The sequence below is a fragment of the Symphodus melops genome (assembly GCF_947650265.1).
Source record: "Symphodus melops genome assembly, chromosome: 22".
Lineage (NCBI taxonomy): Eukaryota > Metazoa > Chordata > Actinopteri > Labriformes > Labridae > Symphodus > Symphodus melops.
This window is the reverse complement of record NC_136712.1, coordinates 292,388-307,126: the sequence shown is the minus strand read 5'-3', so window position 1 is coordinate 307,126 and position 14,739 is coordinate 292,388. Positions and strand designations below refer to the sequence as shown.

Genomic DNA, 14,739 nt, shown 5'->3' with positions numbered 1-14,739 from the left:
CTATTCATGAAATCCTCCCAGGTGTCCCTGATGGACTTTCAGTCATTCCGATGACCAATCAGAAGTGTTCCACCTTCAGCTCATTGAAACATGTCTCCTGTTGAGTCTCATCACTGAAGCAGCCGCTCTGTTTCTGTTTGTTTGTGGGTGAAGCTGCTGTGACATTTGTACAGTAAGTGGATATTAATTTGGACCCATAATCCTTTGCAGCAGGTCGCACACTATCAGGTTACCAGCAGTGTGTGTGTGTGTGTGTGTGTGTGTTTGCTGCTGTAATGAAGTCCTGCTGAGCTCTGAGCTACATCCAGTTTTAAATAGCACACGTGTACACACACACACACACACACACACACACACACACACACACACACACACACACACACACACACACACACACACACACACACACACACACACACACACACAGGGGTTTTGGATGGTTAATCCCGTTTGTTTTGTTGACATCAGAGCAGCAGGTGAAGGCGTCACACGGAGAATCCTCTGGAGTCGACCCAAACAGAGAAATCCGGATTAACCTCGAACACAACGTCACTGAGCAGCAGCTAAGAGGCGTTCAGGGACTCAGCAGAAACTCAGGAGAAAGTGTTAGATAGATAGATAGATATTGATCCAGAGGGGTGTTGGCTGAAGGGTGAAGGTCTCCGGTTCAGACATTTGAAATATAAATGTAAACAAACGTGTTGTGGAGAGTAAATGAAACATTTTTAAAACAATCTCTTGTTTCTCAGAATTTTGTTTCAGTACTTTTCACAACTTTTTGGTATTTTAAAGCAGTTGGGAAACAGCTTAATTCAGACAGGTCAAAGGTCAACTTGTGTGGAAGAGGTCCTGGTGTTTGACCTCTGACCTGTCGCGCTCGTAGAACAGAAACACAGCAGGAATGTTCAAAGCTGGCTTTGAGGAAATGAGAAGATTTGGCTGTAAAACGTAAAAGTCATCACTTTCAGGAGATGATCTCTGTGAGCTGGAGGGGATGATCTCGCCTTTGCTAAACAGGAAGTCCCCACCTTTCCCTCCTCTTCAGTGTGAAGAAGTGTCAGAGCTCCTCCAGACAGAAAAACCATCCTGTGAATGCCGGATCTGTCACCTTCTGTTGTGTGCTCTGATCTGACGACGTCTCTGTAAAGAGTCCCGGTTGTCATAGCAACGTGACCTGCTCGTTTCCTCCTCAGGAGTCAGAGTGATGTCATATCCTCTGCCCCGGCCGCGCTGCATTAATTAGTACCTGTGAGCGGGAGCCTGCGTGCGTTGTCATGGTAACCTGGTTCTAAATCGAGGTTGATAAAAGAGAGTTGTGGAGTCCGCTGTTTGATGAGGCTACAGGACAGAGACAGAGGAGGATCTTGACTCCTCCCCCTGGGTGGAGTCAAGATATTTACACCAACAGCTCTGCGAACAGTTCTGATTGGACCGCACACGATCAGTTTGATAAAAAAACATTCACTAACTCGAACCAAACCTGGAGGAATATTTTAACTCTCCGTGTTTACAGGACAAAGTTTTCACGAAACGCTAACCTTTACCCGACAACGCCGTTCCTTAAAACTCAAAGTTTACAAACCGCATCTTCAGTTGAACTGGCGATATCAATCAATCAATCTTTATTTATATAGATATATATATATATATATGCAGATATTTCTCAGGTACACGCTCGAGTACATGGACAACAACAACAACGGCGGACTCGTGGCTGACATTTACTCTCTTTAAAGATCAGAATCGACCCCACCTCCTTGTCGGTGAAACAGGAAGTGTTGATTAACTCCAGTGTCAGGCTGATGACGAATCAGATCAAGACGGTTTCAGCTCCGCCTTTTGTGAGGCGCTCGCTCGTCTCAGAGCAAAGCGACAGCGACCACTGAGCTGATGAAAGAACGATTCGTAAACCTCGAACAATAAAACTGTTTTATTAATAATCATTTTCCACCACAATAAAATTTAACAAAGGCTCACTAGAAAAAGTGTCGACTCATGTGTTCTGTACAGTAGATACAGTACGTTGTAAAACTGGCCATGATGTGGCACAGCGGCGCATTCAACCCAAAAAATTATCATTGAAACATTTTCCACATTATTTACATTTAAAATCCACGATTCAAACCCAGCTGGCAAACGTCACAGATACACGCTTTACGTTAACCATGGCTAACCTCTGGCTGCAGAGACCTCCTGATAGACGCCAAATAGCTAATGAGCTAGTAGGCTAACTGGCTAGCGTGGTAATGAGCTAGCAGGCTAGTTAGACTACAGCTGCTTTCACACGAGTAAAACAAAATTGTATTTTTTTTTGCTACCAAGAGGTCGGTTAAAGACTTCATGTTCCAGCAGCCGATAAAAACATCATCACGTTCTGCTTCCCTCCATTTCATCTGAAAAGCAGCTGCTGTTTCTCACTTCCTGTCTCACCTTCTTCTACCTGTCTGGCTTTCTATTTGAGCAGCTAGCGCTCAGCTAGCTTTGTAAAGGAATGCACTTTGGTAGATCCAACCAAATGCCCTGGGTGTTAGTCACAATGACAACAGTAATAATCATAATAATAACTGAGCAGTCTGAGGTACCAACATGGACAAACAATGCTTCAAAACCACATTTGTGCTAAGCTAACAGCTAATGTGAGCCCCTATGTGAGGCCACAATGCAGCTGTAGCTAGCAGGTAAAAACTTGCGAGGTGCTACTAGCAGTCAGTTAGCAGTAGGCTAGTGTTAGCTTAACTGTAGAGAAAAACATCAGTGCAGCAGCTAGCGGCTGGACGCTAGCGGTCAATCGGCTAGTGTTAGCTTAGCCCTGTCCTCAGCAGGCGTCACCAGTTTGTCCCAAGGTGACGCGTGGCGACAGTTAGCTGATATGTGTCTGTACATTGTGCAGCCATGTTTTAAACCCAACACACACACACACACACACACACACACACACACGTCATGTTGATCAGTTTAAAGCTACATTCTGTGGTTGGTCTATTAATTATTACGAGTGATGACTTGTTTTATCAAACTTGGTCATCAGTTTGATAAGACATCTGTAAATTAATGATCTATTTATTGAACTGAATAATTTTGGATATAATAAAAAATAAAACTTATTTTGAAGGATGGCAGCGGCGGCGCTGGAGAAGAATGACCTTTAACCCTTTACAATGTTCAAACAAACGTTATGTTGACGTTTCACGACAGAGTTTCTGTTTTAACAAGAAAATGAACAAATAATGGGCTGTGTCGGTCATGTGTTTCTGTTGCCATGGTAACCACAGGCAAGGTTCGTTTCCTGGTGTTGTGACAACCACACCTTGCTTTAAATGCTGCGTTCAGGAAAGCTGGGATAATTAAGTATCCAGCCTTCTGCCATGAAGAAGGTGCAAAAAGAGGCCAACCAATGGCTTTCTAGGCTCTATTATGGGATGTATGTTTTGCATACAGAGAAGAAAAAGATGCTTTGGCTGCCCATCAGTGAATGTTACGAAGTGTTGGCACGCTCTTTAACCCTAACCCAACCATGGGATGGCGTCACGCTGTATAAAGAGCCCGAGGGAGTCACTGCCTGACAGTTTGAGTTCAGGGCGAGAAGACTAAACTCAATGTGTCCTGAAACAAACAAGGAGCCAATCAGCACTCAGGATTTGGCAGCAATATCTAACTCTATGACATCATCATTGTGTTGCGTGTTGCACTGAAGGTGTGTGTGTGTATTTGTGCGTGTGTGTCGGGTGGGCATGTCATGGCGATGAGATACTGAAGGCACAAAGTTACGACTCTCAGCACTAGTCTCACTAAATAAAAAAATTACAAAATTAAAAAATCAACAATCAACCAACCAATCAAATCTTTAGAAAACAAACATCACAAAAACATCAAAGAGGACCCCCCCCCACCCCTCCTCATAGTTCAGTTACTTCCTGATTCCGGCCTAGGTCCAGGAGGGGGGCGGGGCTTCCTCTGAGATGGGCGGAGCAGGTAGTGTCTGTGTGTTATAAATTATCAGTTCCATCTGTGCGTCACCGTCACGGCCGTCCACTTCCTCATGTGCTACATTACATCACGCCAACTTCCTCCTCTTCTTCTTCCAAATCCTCATCCAGTGAGACACACTTCCTGTGGGCGGAGCCAGACTGCAGAGTGTGTTCAGATAGAGAAGTGTGTTTGTGTTTTCTTAAGTGTGTGTGTGTGTTTGTGAGGGAACAAGCTTCAACATTCATTCACACACACATTCAAGTATCAGAGTGAACGCCATCAGATCAATAAATATTAAATCCTAATAAATTAATGAGAATCATCTTTAAGCCCTGATAAACGCTTCCATCCAAACACTAACAGTCAGTTAATAAGAGACCGCCTGCCGGTCCAAACATTTTTCTAACTTCATTTAAAGCTTTTTCATTCGTTTATTTCAGGTCATTTTGAATTTTAACCTTCCACGGCCTCGAAGCGTGCGGGATCAGGCGCCACGTTTAACGGGACGAGAACATTTACTTCCTAAGACGTACGATGAGAATTAAGTTGTTTTGTCATCGGCAGAAAGTCGTAATATTTGTAGGATAAAGTTGTAATGTCGTGCAATAAGTCGGGATTTAAAAATAAAGTCCAACGTTCAGCAGATTGTAATAATCTGTGTTGTTGTTGAAATCTCAGCTCGTAATAAACTCGTCCCTCTCTCTCTCTCTCTCTCTCTCTCTCTCTCTGATGACCTCACGACCTTTTGTTCTTCATTCTCATTTTGACTTTTCTTTCCTCAAATCTAAAAACTTCCTCCTTCATTATTTGGGCGCTTCTTTCCGGCGTACAGACAATAGGTGGTCACAGTCACAACAGGAAGTTTCCTTCAGGTTCTTCATGCGATGGTTGAGATTACAGGCGGCGGCTGCTCGCGCTGGCTCATCCAGTTTACACCAGCAGGAAGCTACGCAACACAAACGGCGTGATTCTGTTGTTTCCTGTCAAGCTCAACGGCGACCCCGTTCATCTTCTGCCACCAGCTGGAGCTTCATAAGGCCGAGCAGCAAAGAGCTAACAGGCTATGGCTAACGAAGGCTAAGGCGCTAAGGTGGTTTGAGTTTCTGTTGGTCGTTTTAAACTCCTTAAAAAGTTCCTTAAAATGGAACTTTAAAAAACAAACATTATTTCAGAGAGATGTGAAAGTCGTGACCCCGAGAAGCGCGTGGCGTCTTTTTTAAACCTTAGCTGCTACTTCATATCATTATTATCCCGCCATGTTACGTGGCGATGTGAAGACGACAGAGCTCGCTGTTTGCGGCAGTGACTGACTAATCGATCCGTTAGCTTAAAGACGGACAGATCGAAGAGAACGAGAGGTTTAAAAACACGACGTGACAGGAATGAATCAGATCAATAAAAACAGGAGCCACATATTTGGGACCCTTTTTTTTTTTTTTTAGAAACTCTATTTATCCTCGAGGGGCAATCAGCGCACCAAAGGACATGTTGCTCGCAGGAGCTGGGGATCGAACCCTCGACCTACCGGCTGAGAGACGATGACTCGACCCGCTGGGCCACAGCCGACTCCGCTGAGTCGTGGTATTAAAACGGTGGTCTGTAGATAAATCTGTGTCAGCCCGAGGTCACGACGTGTTTTTGGTGTTGAATCGATTATTTAGCTCAGACTAAAAAGTTCCTGCGCTAAAAGCTTAAAGCCTTGTTCCCTCCATCAGCCCCGTGTTCGTGGCGTGTTAGTGGCGTGTTTGTGTGTTTGGAGCTACAGAGTGTCGTGTTCTGATTGTCTGAGCAGCCGTTTGTGCTCACTTCACATTTACACACTTTAAGACCGAGGAGTCTAAACGCAGCCCGTCTGCTCATTCTGCACATTTCACCTCTCCAACGCCACGTGTCCTCGGCTGACTTCACGCCAACAACGCTGCGAAAAAAACAAACGCTCTTTAAAACTGGACAGAACCAGTTTAATTCAGTTCCAGCCGACTGCTCGTCTCCAAAGCGTTCGTCTTCCCACCGCGGCGAGCGGGACGCATTCACTCTCAGCTGACCAGCTTAGGCAGAACCGTCCGTGGCTGGATGTTCCCGTTGGCATCGGTGATCGCCGCCAAGTTAGTCCTGGTTTTGGAGGAGGAGGACGTGGTGGTCGAGGACGTGGTGGCGAGCTTGGAGATGGAGGTGATGGTGCCTTCGGTGGTTCCCCGTTTGGAGGAGGTCTTGTCCCCTGTGGTCGTTCCTGTTGGCGGTTTGGGAAGTCGTCTCCTCAGCCATGAGTGGCGCAGCGCCTGGCTGGGCGTCATTCTGAGCACCGGGTCCCACTCCAGACACTGTTTGAGGAAGTCCAGGAAAAGCGGGTCGTCGCAGCCCTTCAGCGCTGCGCTCCAGTCCTTGCTACCCGGAGGGCCTCGTACCTTCCCTCGCCGTGAGCGGCCCCCGTTCAACACAGTGGTGCCGTCAGGCAGCGTGGTGACGGTGCAGTACCGCGGGTAACCTTTAGACGACACAAAGTTCTTTGCTCTCTTGGAGGCGTCGAGGAGCTTCTGACTGGGCATGCCCAGAAGTTCGATGATGCAGGCCAGCTGGTCGGCCTCGTCTTCCCCCGGTAACAGCGGGTAACCAGTGAGCAGCTCAGCCAGGATGCAGCCCAGAGACCACATGTCGATGGGCATCCCGTACCTGGAGCCTGAAGGACAAGAGTCAGGGGTCAAACTCAAACCCTGCTGATACAACGGAACCAGAGACCAGAACATGAAGCTAAGTCCAACACGTACCCAGAATGACCTCTGGCGCTCTGTAGAACCTGGACTGGATGTAGGTGTAAACTCTCTGATGTTCGTAACAGCTGGAACCAAAATCTATGACCTGAGGAGAGACAGAGGAAATGTTCAAGCCCAGCACAGTTTAGCAGATGGCTGTTCCGTCATGGGCCCGGGTCTGCTGAAGATTTCTGCCTGTTAAAAGGAAGTTTTTTCTTGCCACGCCATGACGGATTAAGCTGAGCTCTTGTAACATAGCCATAAGTAAGGTCCTTTACCTGCTTTTTGTAAACATAACAATGAGCATGGTCTTGTTACCTGCTCTTTGTTAATGTTAACAGACAAACAGTAAGGTCCTTTACCTGCTTTTGTAAAGTGTCTTGAGATAACGCCTGTTATGAATTGACGCTATATAAATAAAGATTGATTGATTGATTGATTGATTTTAGAGACGAATGAAGAAGCTTTCACAGACCCAGAGCGGATTACTCACCTTGATGCCGCTGCGTCCCTGCTGCTTCAGTAAAATGTTCTCGGGTTTGAGGTCGCAGTGGATGATGCGGTTCTTGTGCAGCGAGTCCAGACACTGCAGGATGGAGTGGGCGAACTTCCTGACCAGCGGGAGGCTGAAGCCCTGGAACTTGTTCTTCTTGATGAGCTCGTAGAGGTTCATGCTGAGCAGCTCGAAGGTCATGCAGATGTGGTTCCTGAAGGTGAAGTTCTCCAGCATGTGGATGACGTTCATGCTCAGGTCCTTGTCCTGCTTCCTCAGGTGCTCCAGGATGCGGATCTCCTCGGCCGCCTGCCGGTGGAAGCGCTTCTCGTTACGAACCATCTTCAGAGCCACGTGGGTCTGAGACTTGTGGTCGAAGGCCTTCACTACCTGCAGGGGCGGGGCATAAGGATGACAGCTTAAAGCCGCAGTTTCACTCTTCTTCCACCACCTGACACCCTGGAGGTACGTACCTGTCCAAAACTGCCCTTGCCGATGACCTTGAGGACTTCGTAGCGGTATGAGATGTGGTCGTGTGGAACGTGGATGTAGGATCCCTGATCGTCGTCATAGCCGCCGTTGTTGGCTCCGCCCATCACCCCTGACCTCTTCTTGGCACTGGGACCAACAAAATACACTGGGGAGAGAAAGAGCGCCGTCATTTGACCCGTCAAGTGGCCGATACGATCAGAAAACTCAAACACTCACCTTCTGGGTAGCTGAAGACCTCGTGGTGCTCGAACGACGACATCTTGGCCATGAACTGCTTCATGGCGTGCTCGGGGGACAAGGCGGCGGGCTTTGGCTTGCTCTCTGTCGACTTGTTGGAGGCGGCGCTGCTTTGCCGGCAGTGGTGGGCGGTCTCTGAGGCCTGGCGCTCGGGCAGCGGTAGACCCGGCCGCGTGGCGCTGAGAGGAGCCAGGCCGTTGGGTTGGGAGGTCAGGACCGGACGCTTATTGGTGTTCTCCTCGTAGAGCGGCGTGACGTGGACCTGCGATTGCTGAACGGCGTCTGACATGGCGGCTTTAGACCCTCCCTGAAGGGGGAAGACGGACAGAAGATCAGCCACAAAGAGCGCAGAGACAGAAACATGGCTGCAGCTTCACATCCTTCCACTTTTAGACGAGCAGATTTCTGAGAGCTGCTCGTTACTCACATTTCTTCATCAAGCACGAAGCCGACGGCAGCAGCTCAGTCTGATGTTCCACTGACTTTGTGCCAAGAGCTGGCAGCTCAAAGTCCGTCTAATATCCAGGTCAACTGATTAGGACTTTGTTTTCACATGCAGGCCCCGCCCCCTCCCCGGGAGGTAAAGTCCAGATAAGTCAGGGGTTTGAGGATCGAGAGGTTATAAAAGTCCACATCTGACAACATGGACTGTATTTAAAGCTCAACACTCGGAGCGAGACGTCACGACGGAGTTTACCGTGAGCTGGAAACAAGCCAGAAAAACAAGATGGCCGACTCCAGGAAGACACGAGACGTGACCACGTCTGCAGACACAACGCAATACTGACGATGTGATTACATCATCGTAAACCATCATGTGATAAACTGTTTAATACCTGCTCACTGAAAGGTCAAAGGTCACAGTTAACTGTGAGTTGTTTCATTAAAATCATAAAGACGTTTTCCTTTAATCAACATCCCGCTCTTTGTCTCTCACTCCGGGAGTTACTCCCTGTTGCCGTGGTGACCAGCACACCTGAGTCTTTTCAGATAACAGAGGTGCATTCTGTTTCATTCAGTGTGTGTGTGTGTGTGTGTGTGTGTGTGTGTGTGTGTGTGTGTGTGTGTGTGTGCCCTTCACACCAGCCTTTAAACCAATCAGCTGTTTTGAGCATGCTGCAGGTCTATAATTAGCTGAGTGTCTACAGCTGACTGTAAGAGAGGAGAGCGAGCTAACAGGTGGCTAACACGCTAACAGCAGCTTCTTCAGTGACTCTGGTACATGAGGATCAGCTCAGTGTGGGCGAACTGAGCCAGCGGCGTGTTTGATTGGTTCCTACCGTCAGAGGGTTGTGGTTGTTGTTGCGGAGCCGCGGCAGGGCGACAGGCGACGTCGTCTGAGAGCCACTGTGACCAGGAGAGTAGACCGGCTCGCCCGCTTTGCCTGAAATGAAAACAAACTGAGTTTAAGGGGAACTCAGGCTGAAGCTCCCCCCCACCCCGTTGCCCCCCCCCCCCCTGCAGGACTAACCGGTCTGAGCACGGTTACCTCATACAACACATGCACGGCTTTACGTGGTCATGAAGCGTTCACTGACTCTCAGACAGGAACACAAGCTCCCAAGAGAGACCAGGAAAGATCCCCAAATAACCGACCCGTACCCTCCTACCTTTTGGGACCCTTCTGTTGGGGAGACAAGAATATCGATCCGACCCTAAAAGGTGAAGCTAAACAATGCAGTCCTTTGATTGGTCCAAAGAATCGTCACAGACTTTTTCCTGCTCGTCTCCCAGGTGAGACCCCTCTCAGGGTGGAGGTGAGACCCCCCTCAGGGTGGAGGTGAGACCCCCCTCAGGGTGGAGGTCAGACCTCTCAGGGTGGAGGTGAGACCCCCCTCAGGGTGGAGGTCAGACCCCTCTCAGGGTGGAGGTCAGACCTCTCTCAGGGTGGAGGTGAGACCCCCCTCAGGGTGGAGGTGAGACCCCTCAGGGTGGAGGTGAGACCCCTCTCAGGGTGGAGGTCAGACCCCTCTCAGGGTGGAGGTGAGACCCCCCTCAGGGTGGAGGTGAGACCCCCCTCAGGGTGGAGGTCAGACCTCTCAGGGTGGAGGTCAGACCCCTCTCAGGGTGGAGGTGAGACCCCCCTCAGGGTGGAGGTGAGACCCCCCTCAGGGTGGAGGTCAGACCCCTCTCAGGGTGGAGGTCAGACCCCTCTCAGGGTGGAGGTGAGACCCCCCTCAGGGTGGAGGTCAGACCCCTCTCAGGGTGGAGGTCAGACCCCTCTCAGGGTGGAGGTCAGACCTCTCAGGGTGGAGGTCAGACCCCTCTCAGGGTGGAGGTGAGACCCCCCTCAGGGTGGAGGTCAGACCCCTCTCAGGGTGGAGGTCAGACCTCTCAGGGTGGAGGTCAGACCCCTCTCAGGGTGGAGGTCAGACCCCTCTCAGGGTGGAGGTCAGACCCCTCTCAGGGTGGAGGTGAGACCCCCCTCAGGGTGGAGGTCAGACCCCTCTCAGGGTGGAGGTCAGACCTCTCAGGGTGGAGGTCAGACCCCTCTCAGGGTGGAGGTCAGACCTCTCAGGGTGGAGGTCAGACCCCTCTCAGGGTGGAGGTCAGACCTCTCTCAGTGCTTCAAACAAACAGATGGTCTCTAATCTGAACACTCGCTTTAATCTTGTTAATAAGGACCACACACACACACACACACACACACAGACACACACACACACACACACACACAGACACACACACACACACACACACACAGACACACACACACACACACACACACACACACACACACACACACACACACGGCGTGCAGACTCAGCAGAAAGTGGTCGCAGTGAAGCAGCTGATCAATATCCCCGTCATCAATACTCTTTAATCCTGGTCCTGATGGTCATGTGGATCAGACCAGGTCCTGGTCCTGATGGTCATGTGGATCAGACCAGGTCCTGGTCCTGATGGTCATGTGGATCAGACCAGGTCCTGGTCCTCGACACACTCCCGTTCTGCTGAATGATGCACAAACGCTCGCAGTGAGCCGCCGGGTCCGGTCCACGATCCCTGTTACCATGGCAACACAAACACAACGTCCTGGGCGCCCGTTACCCAATCACATCTTGATTTCAACGATCCCCCAGTTTGGACTGCACAAACACGGGGCGCTGTGGCAAAGTGGTTCATTCATGTACGGCCCGGGTTTGAATCCCACTTGAGGCTTTCCTGCTCGCTCTCTCTCTCTCTCTCTCTCTCTCTCTCTCTCTCTCTCTCTGACTCCACCGACCGGCTTTGACTGCATGCGTGGCGCTCTGCAGCGTGACCGCAGCGCCGCGCCCTGTCCACAACATATGAAAATGTAACATGGATCCATCCTGACAGACGCAGGCAGAGTGCTGAATGTGAACCTGACACCGCGCTGAAGATGCCAGAGCGGCGGCGAGCGCGCCTGGCGAGCTGCTCAGAGCGAGGACGGGAGGGAAACGCTGCAGCGACGTGCAGCTCGCCGCGCTCTGTGGGGATCAGGCTGAGCGGCTCGTCATGTTCTCTGTTCTGCAGCCTGCAGACACGTCGCTGAACGCCTCCAGATCAAAGCACGCCACACTTTTCCACGGCCCGAGAGCGTTTGCAGCAGCAGCAGCGGCCAGCGGGTGCTCCGCCTTTATTGTGCGGCCGCACCGAGCGCTTCGATCTTTCAACTGTTCAGAAAGAGGCCGCTGACATCACCGGCGCTCTCTTCCTATTGTTTGACATGTCCCGTGTCTCGTACGCTCGTCCTCCTCGCTCCGTGTCTGATCAGGAAATAAACAACCTCAAATATAACACACGTTAAAGAGTCGGTCATACAGCGGCCGCTGTCAACAGACCGTTGTCATGGAGACAGGATGGATGAGCAGCCCACAGCCAGCGCGTTTCAGCGTGAGGCGTGAACACTAAACGTCTGACAGGAAGTCAAAGAGGACACCTCTCCCTCTAAACTCTCTGTGCTCATGTCTTAAACCACACACGGACTGTTTGACAGTCGCCTACAACAACTTGGCAGCAGTCGAGGTGTGAAAGGAAGCGGGATTCAAACCTGCGAGCCTCCGAGGAGACTCAAAGGATGAACAACAGAATACGCCAAGTGTTCAGAGAAATATGAAACGTCTCACAAACCGGTTTGTTTTTAGCTTCCCGCGGTCTTAAAATAGAACGTGCTGAATGTATTATTGGACATTCTTCCTACTGCTAAAGCTAAATGGAGGAGGCGCTCTCAGCCGGACGACAGAGCGCTGCAGGACGGAGGCGTTGAAGAGCTCCACGAAGCATCGCCTGATACACACACCCAGGACACACTGAGCGGAAGAGGACTGAAGAGGCCTCCAAAGAGTCCTTTCTACAGTCAATATACGTCACCTGATTTTATACTTAATAGTAGAGACAGCGCCCCCTGCTGGTTAAGAGAGGAGAGCAACATTTCTTTAAATGGTCCTTTATCTGAACCACTCTGAAGTGCTACGTCCCTCTGCTAGCTAAATAAAAGCTAAAGGGAGAAACCGCTGTGTGGACAAACTCCATGAAGATAGCAGCAAGCTAAATGCTAATAGTATCAAAGAGGCTAACTACACAGCTAGGCAGATTTCCTGTGTTTACGTTCCGATAACAATATAGTCTCTATGCAATGTAAAGGCAACACTTTACTGATATACAAGTCGCCATCAGGATCTGTACACTCAGGGACACTGATATTAGCTAGCAGGCTAACATTAAGCTAGCAGGCTAACAGTCAGCTAGCTGGTCACATTGTTAATTGAGAACCTGCGTAACCAAAGAAACATCATCTATCATCATGTTGTGTCTGTAAATCAAAAGCGCCATGCTAACCCATTAGCCAGCTTAGATTAACCCAGAAGAACAGCGCAGCATTAGCATGTTTCAAAACTAGGTTAATTAAATAAGGAGCTTTTTTTAACGAGACAGAGCACTGCAGGACGGACTGAACCAATGAAAGGGGGGGAAACGACGGATCTTTGTACTGACCCGTTTACCTCACAGGCTAACAAGCTAAAATGCTCCATTAAGTATCAGAGCTCACTACTTCCTCATTCCTCGTCCATCTATGCCAGAAAAGGACAGAAAAATAGAAACTGGACGTTGAGGTTACATGGTACAGGTACATCGTCACCTGCAGGCAGCTAGGACGCCGTGTTAGGCACAATGCAGAGATCAGACTACATCGGCATCAAATCCACCAGATCATCCCGGGTATCATGTCAACAACCATCAAGCAGCCTCGTGACCTCTCTACAGAAAGTCACCAATGAGAGCACAGAGCTCTGCCACAACTGTAAACAAATAAAATGGTGACCACAGAGCAGCGAGGAAAAGTTTGTCAAGCTCTGGAAAACAACGAGTTTCTTTGTTATTGTTTACAGTCAAGGTGTTGTCTAGCCCCGCCCCCTTCTGACATCATCATGATTGGTGGGGCCCTTCAGTGTGATGCCTATCTGACACTGGCTGGATTTACTCGCTTTAACGAGTTTTATCCACGTCAGCAAAGGTTTTATTTTTGCTTTCACGACACATCGGGTCGGTTTTATATGAAAATCGTTTCCTCAGTTCCGACACAGAATCATGTTAACAAACTCAGTTTATGTTAATGACTCTTTTTATGTCCTCTCATTAATTTTTAAACCTTTTTAAATACAACATCTCTTCCCTTTACGCTTATAACCGCTTATACGCTGATGATTCACGACTGTTCATCTGTAAAGACGGTTAAAAGAGCCGGTTAAAAGAGCCGGTTAAAAGAGCCGGTGAAAAGAGCCGGTTCGTTCGTGAGCTGTTCTCGGTTAACGTTAAAACACGAAGAATTAGCGACAGTCGTTAAAGACACCCACCGGGAAGTTGAAGCGGATTATTGGAGGAGCTCAGTCCGGTATAAAGAGGCAGTAAACACACCGGGAACCTGCTGGTTCTGCTGCTGGTTCTGCTGCTGGTTCTGCTGCTGTCACTTCTCATTAGCTATAAATAAACCTGACTGACAGTCTGCAGCTGCTTTTATTCTTTATCTTTTCTTTGCCTTGAAACATTTCATCTGTAAATCTCCCGACGCTGCTACACATTTAAACAAACCAGATTATGGTTAATGAAATAAAGCAGCAGAAGAAGAAAGAGCAGCCATGTTGTCTCCTAGAAGCTTTCATTATCAGACGGAGCGGATCAGCGGTGTGTCCCAGCTGCTCTGGCCGGGCTCAGGCGACCTGCGGCCGGCTAAAGAGGTTGTGCTCACCCGTCGGGAGGACCGAGGATCCGGGCTTCTTGGTTAACATGGCGGCCGCTCCTCTCCTCTGGACACGGACAGATGGGACACCTCCTCTTCCTCCTCCTGCAGCTCCTCCTCTTCCTCCACCCCCACCCCCCCCCCCCCCCCCTCCCCCCCTTTACTCTGGTTTAATTCAGTAAAAAAAGACATGTATGTTTCTGATTTTATTAAATATCTCACAGTACAAGTGTTTCCTCTAACTTCCTCTAAAAAACGTTATTACATTTTAATAACTAAATGTGAACAAACTCTCAGTGTAGATTATAGAACTAATTCTTATATGTTTTTATCATAACGCTGTGTTCTTACTTCTAATGCATTTAAGATCATTTCTAATCAATCTTTCATGAATAACCATATAATTACACTCTGTATTTGATAATACTTGTTTGAATCAGACTTTAAATAAACTGTTTTTGATATAATATAATATACTTGGTGGTTTCTTGTCTCATTCTGACCTCTACAGTTTGTGTTTTGTGCTGCTGATTTCTACTTGTGGTCTTATTAATATATTTTTTATACAAAATACACACACCATGTTTATATTCTAA

The 14,739-nt window shown here is 48.8% G+C and overlaps 2 protein-coding genes across 2 annotated transcripts in view; both read right to left on the bottom strand.

The window, feature by feature from the left end:
• cand1 (cullin-associated and neddylation-dissociated 1) overlaps window positions 1-1,276 on the bottom strand; it is a gene marked incomplete at its 5' end in the record, with an annotated part of 7,551 nt that extends 6,275 nt beyond the window's left edge. The window contains one exon of the mRNA XM_079335490.1: window positions 1,247-1,276. Coding sequence (XP_079191616.1) covers window positions 1,247-1,276 — 30 coding nt within the window. The remainder of the gene's footprint in view (window positions 1-1,246) is intronic.
• A 639-nt stretch (window positions 1,277-1,915) lies between these two features.
• dyrk2 (dual-specificity tyrosine-(Y)-phosphorylation regulated kinase 2) overlaps window positions 1,916-14,739 on the bottom strand; it is a 13,670-nt gene continuing 846 nt past the window's right edge. The window contains exons 2-8 of the mRNA XM_079335536.1: window positions 14,153-14,293; window positions 9,222-9,325; window positions 7,921-8,248; window positions 7,686-7,849; window positions 7,213-7,602; window positions 6,735-6,825; window positions 1,916-6,646 (exon numbers count right to left, since the gene is read on the bottom strand). Of these exons, the coding sequence (XP_079191662.1) occupies window positions 6,006-6,646; window positions 6,735-6,825; window positions 7,213-7,602; window positions 7,686-7,849; window positions 7,921-8,248; window positions 9,222-9,325; window positions 14,153-14,293 (1,859 nt within the window). The 3' untranslated portion in view covers window positions 1,916-6,005. The remainder of the gene's footprint in view (window positions 6,647-6,734; window positions 6,826-7,212; window positions 7,603-7,685; window positions 7,850-7,920; window positions 8,249-9,221; window positions 9,326-14,152; window positions 14,294-14,739) is intronic.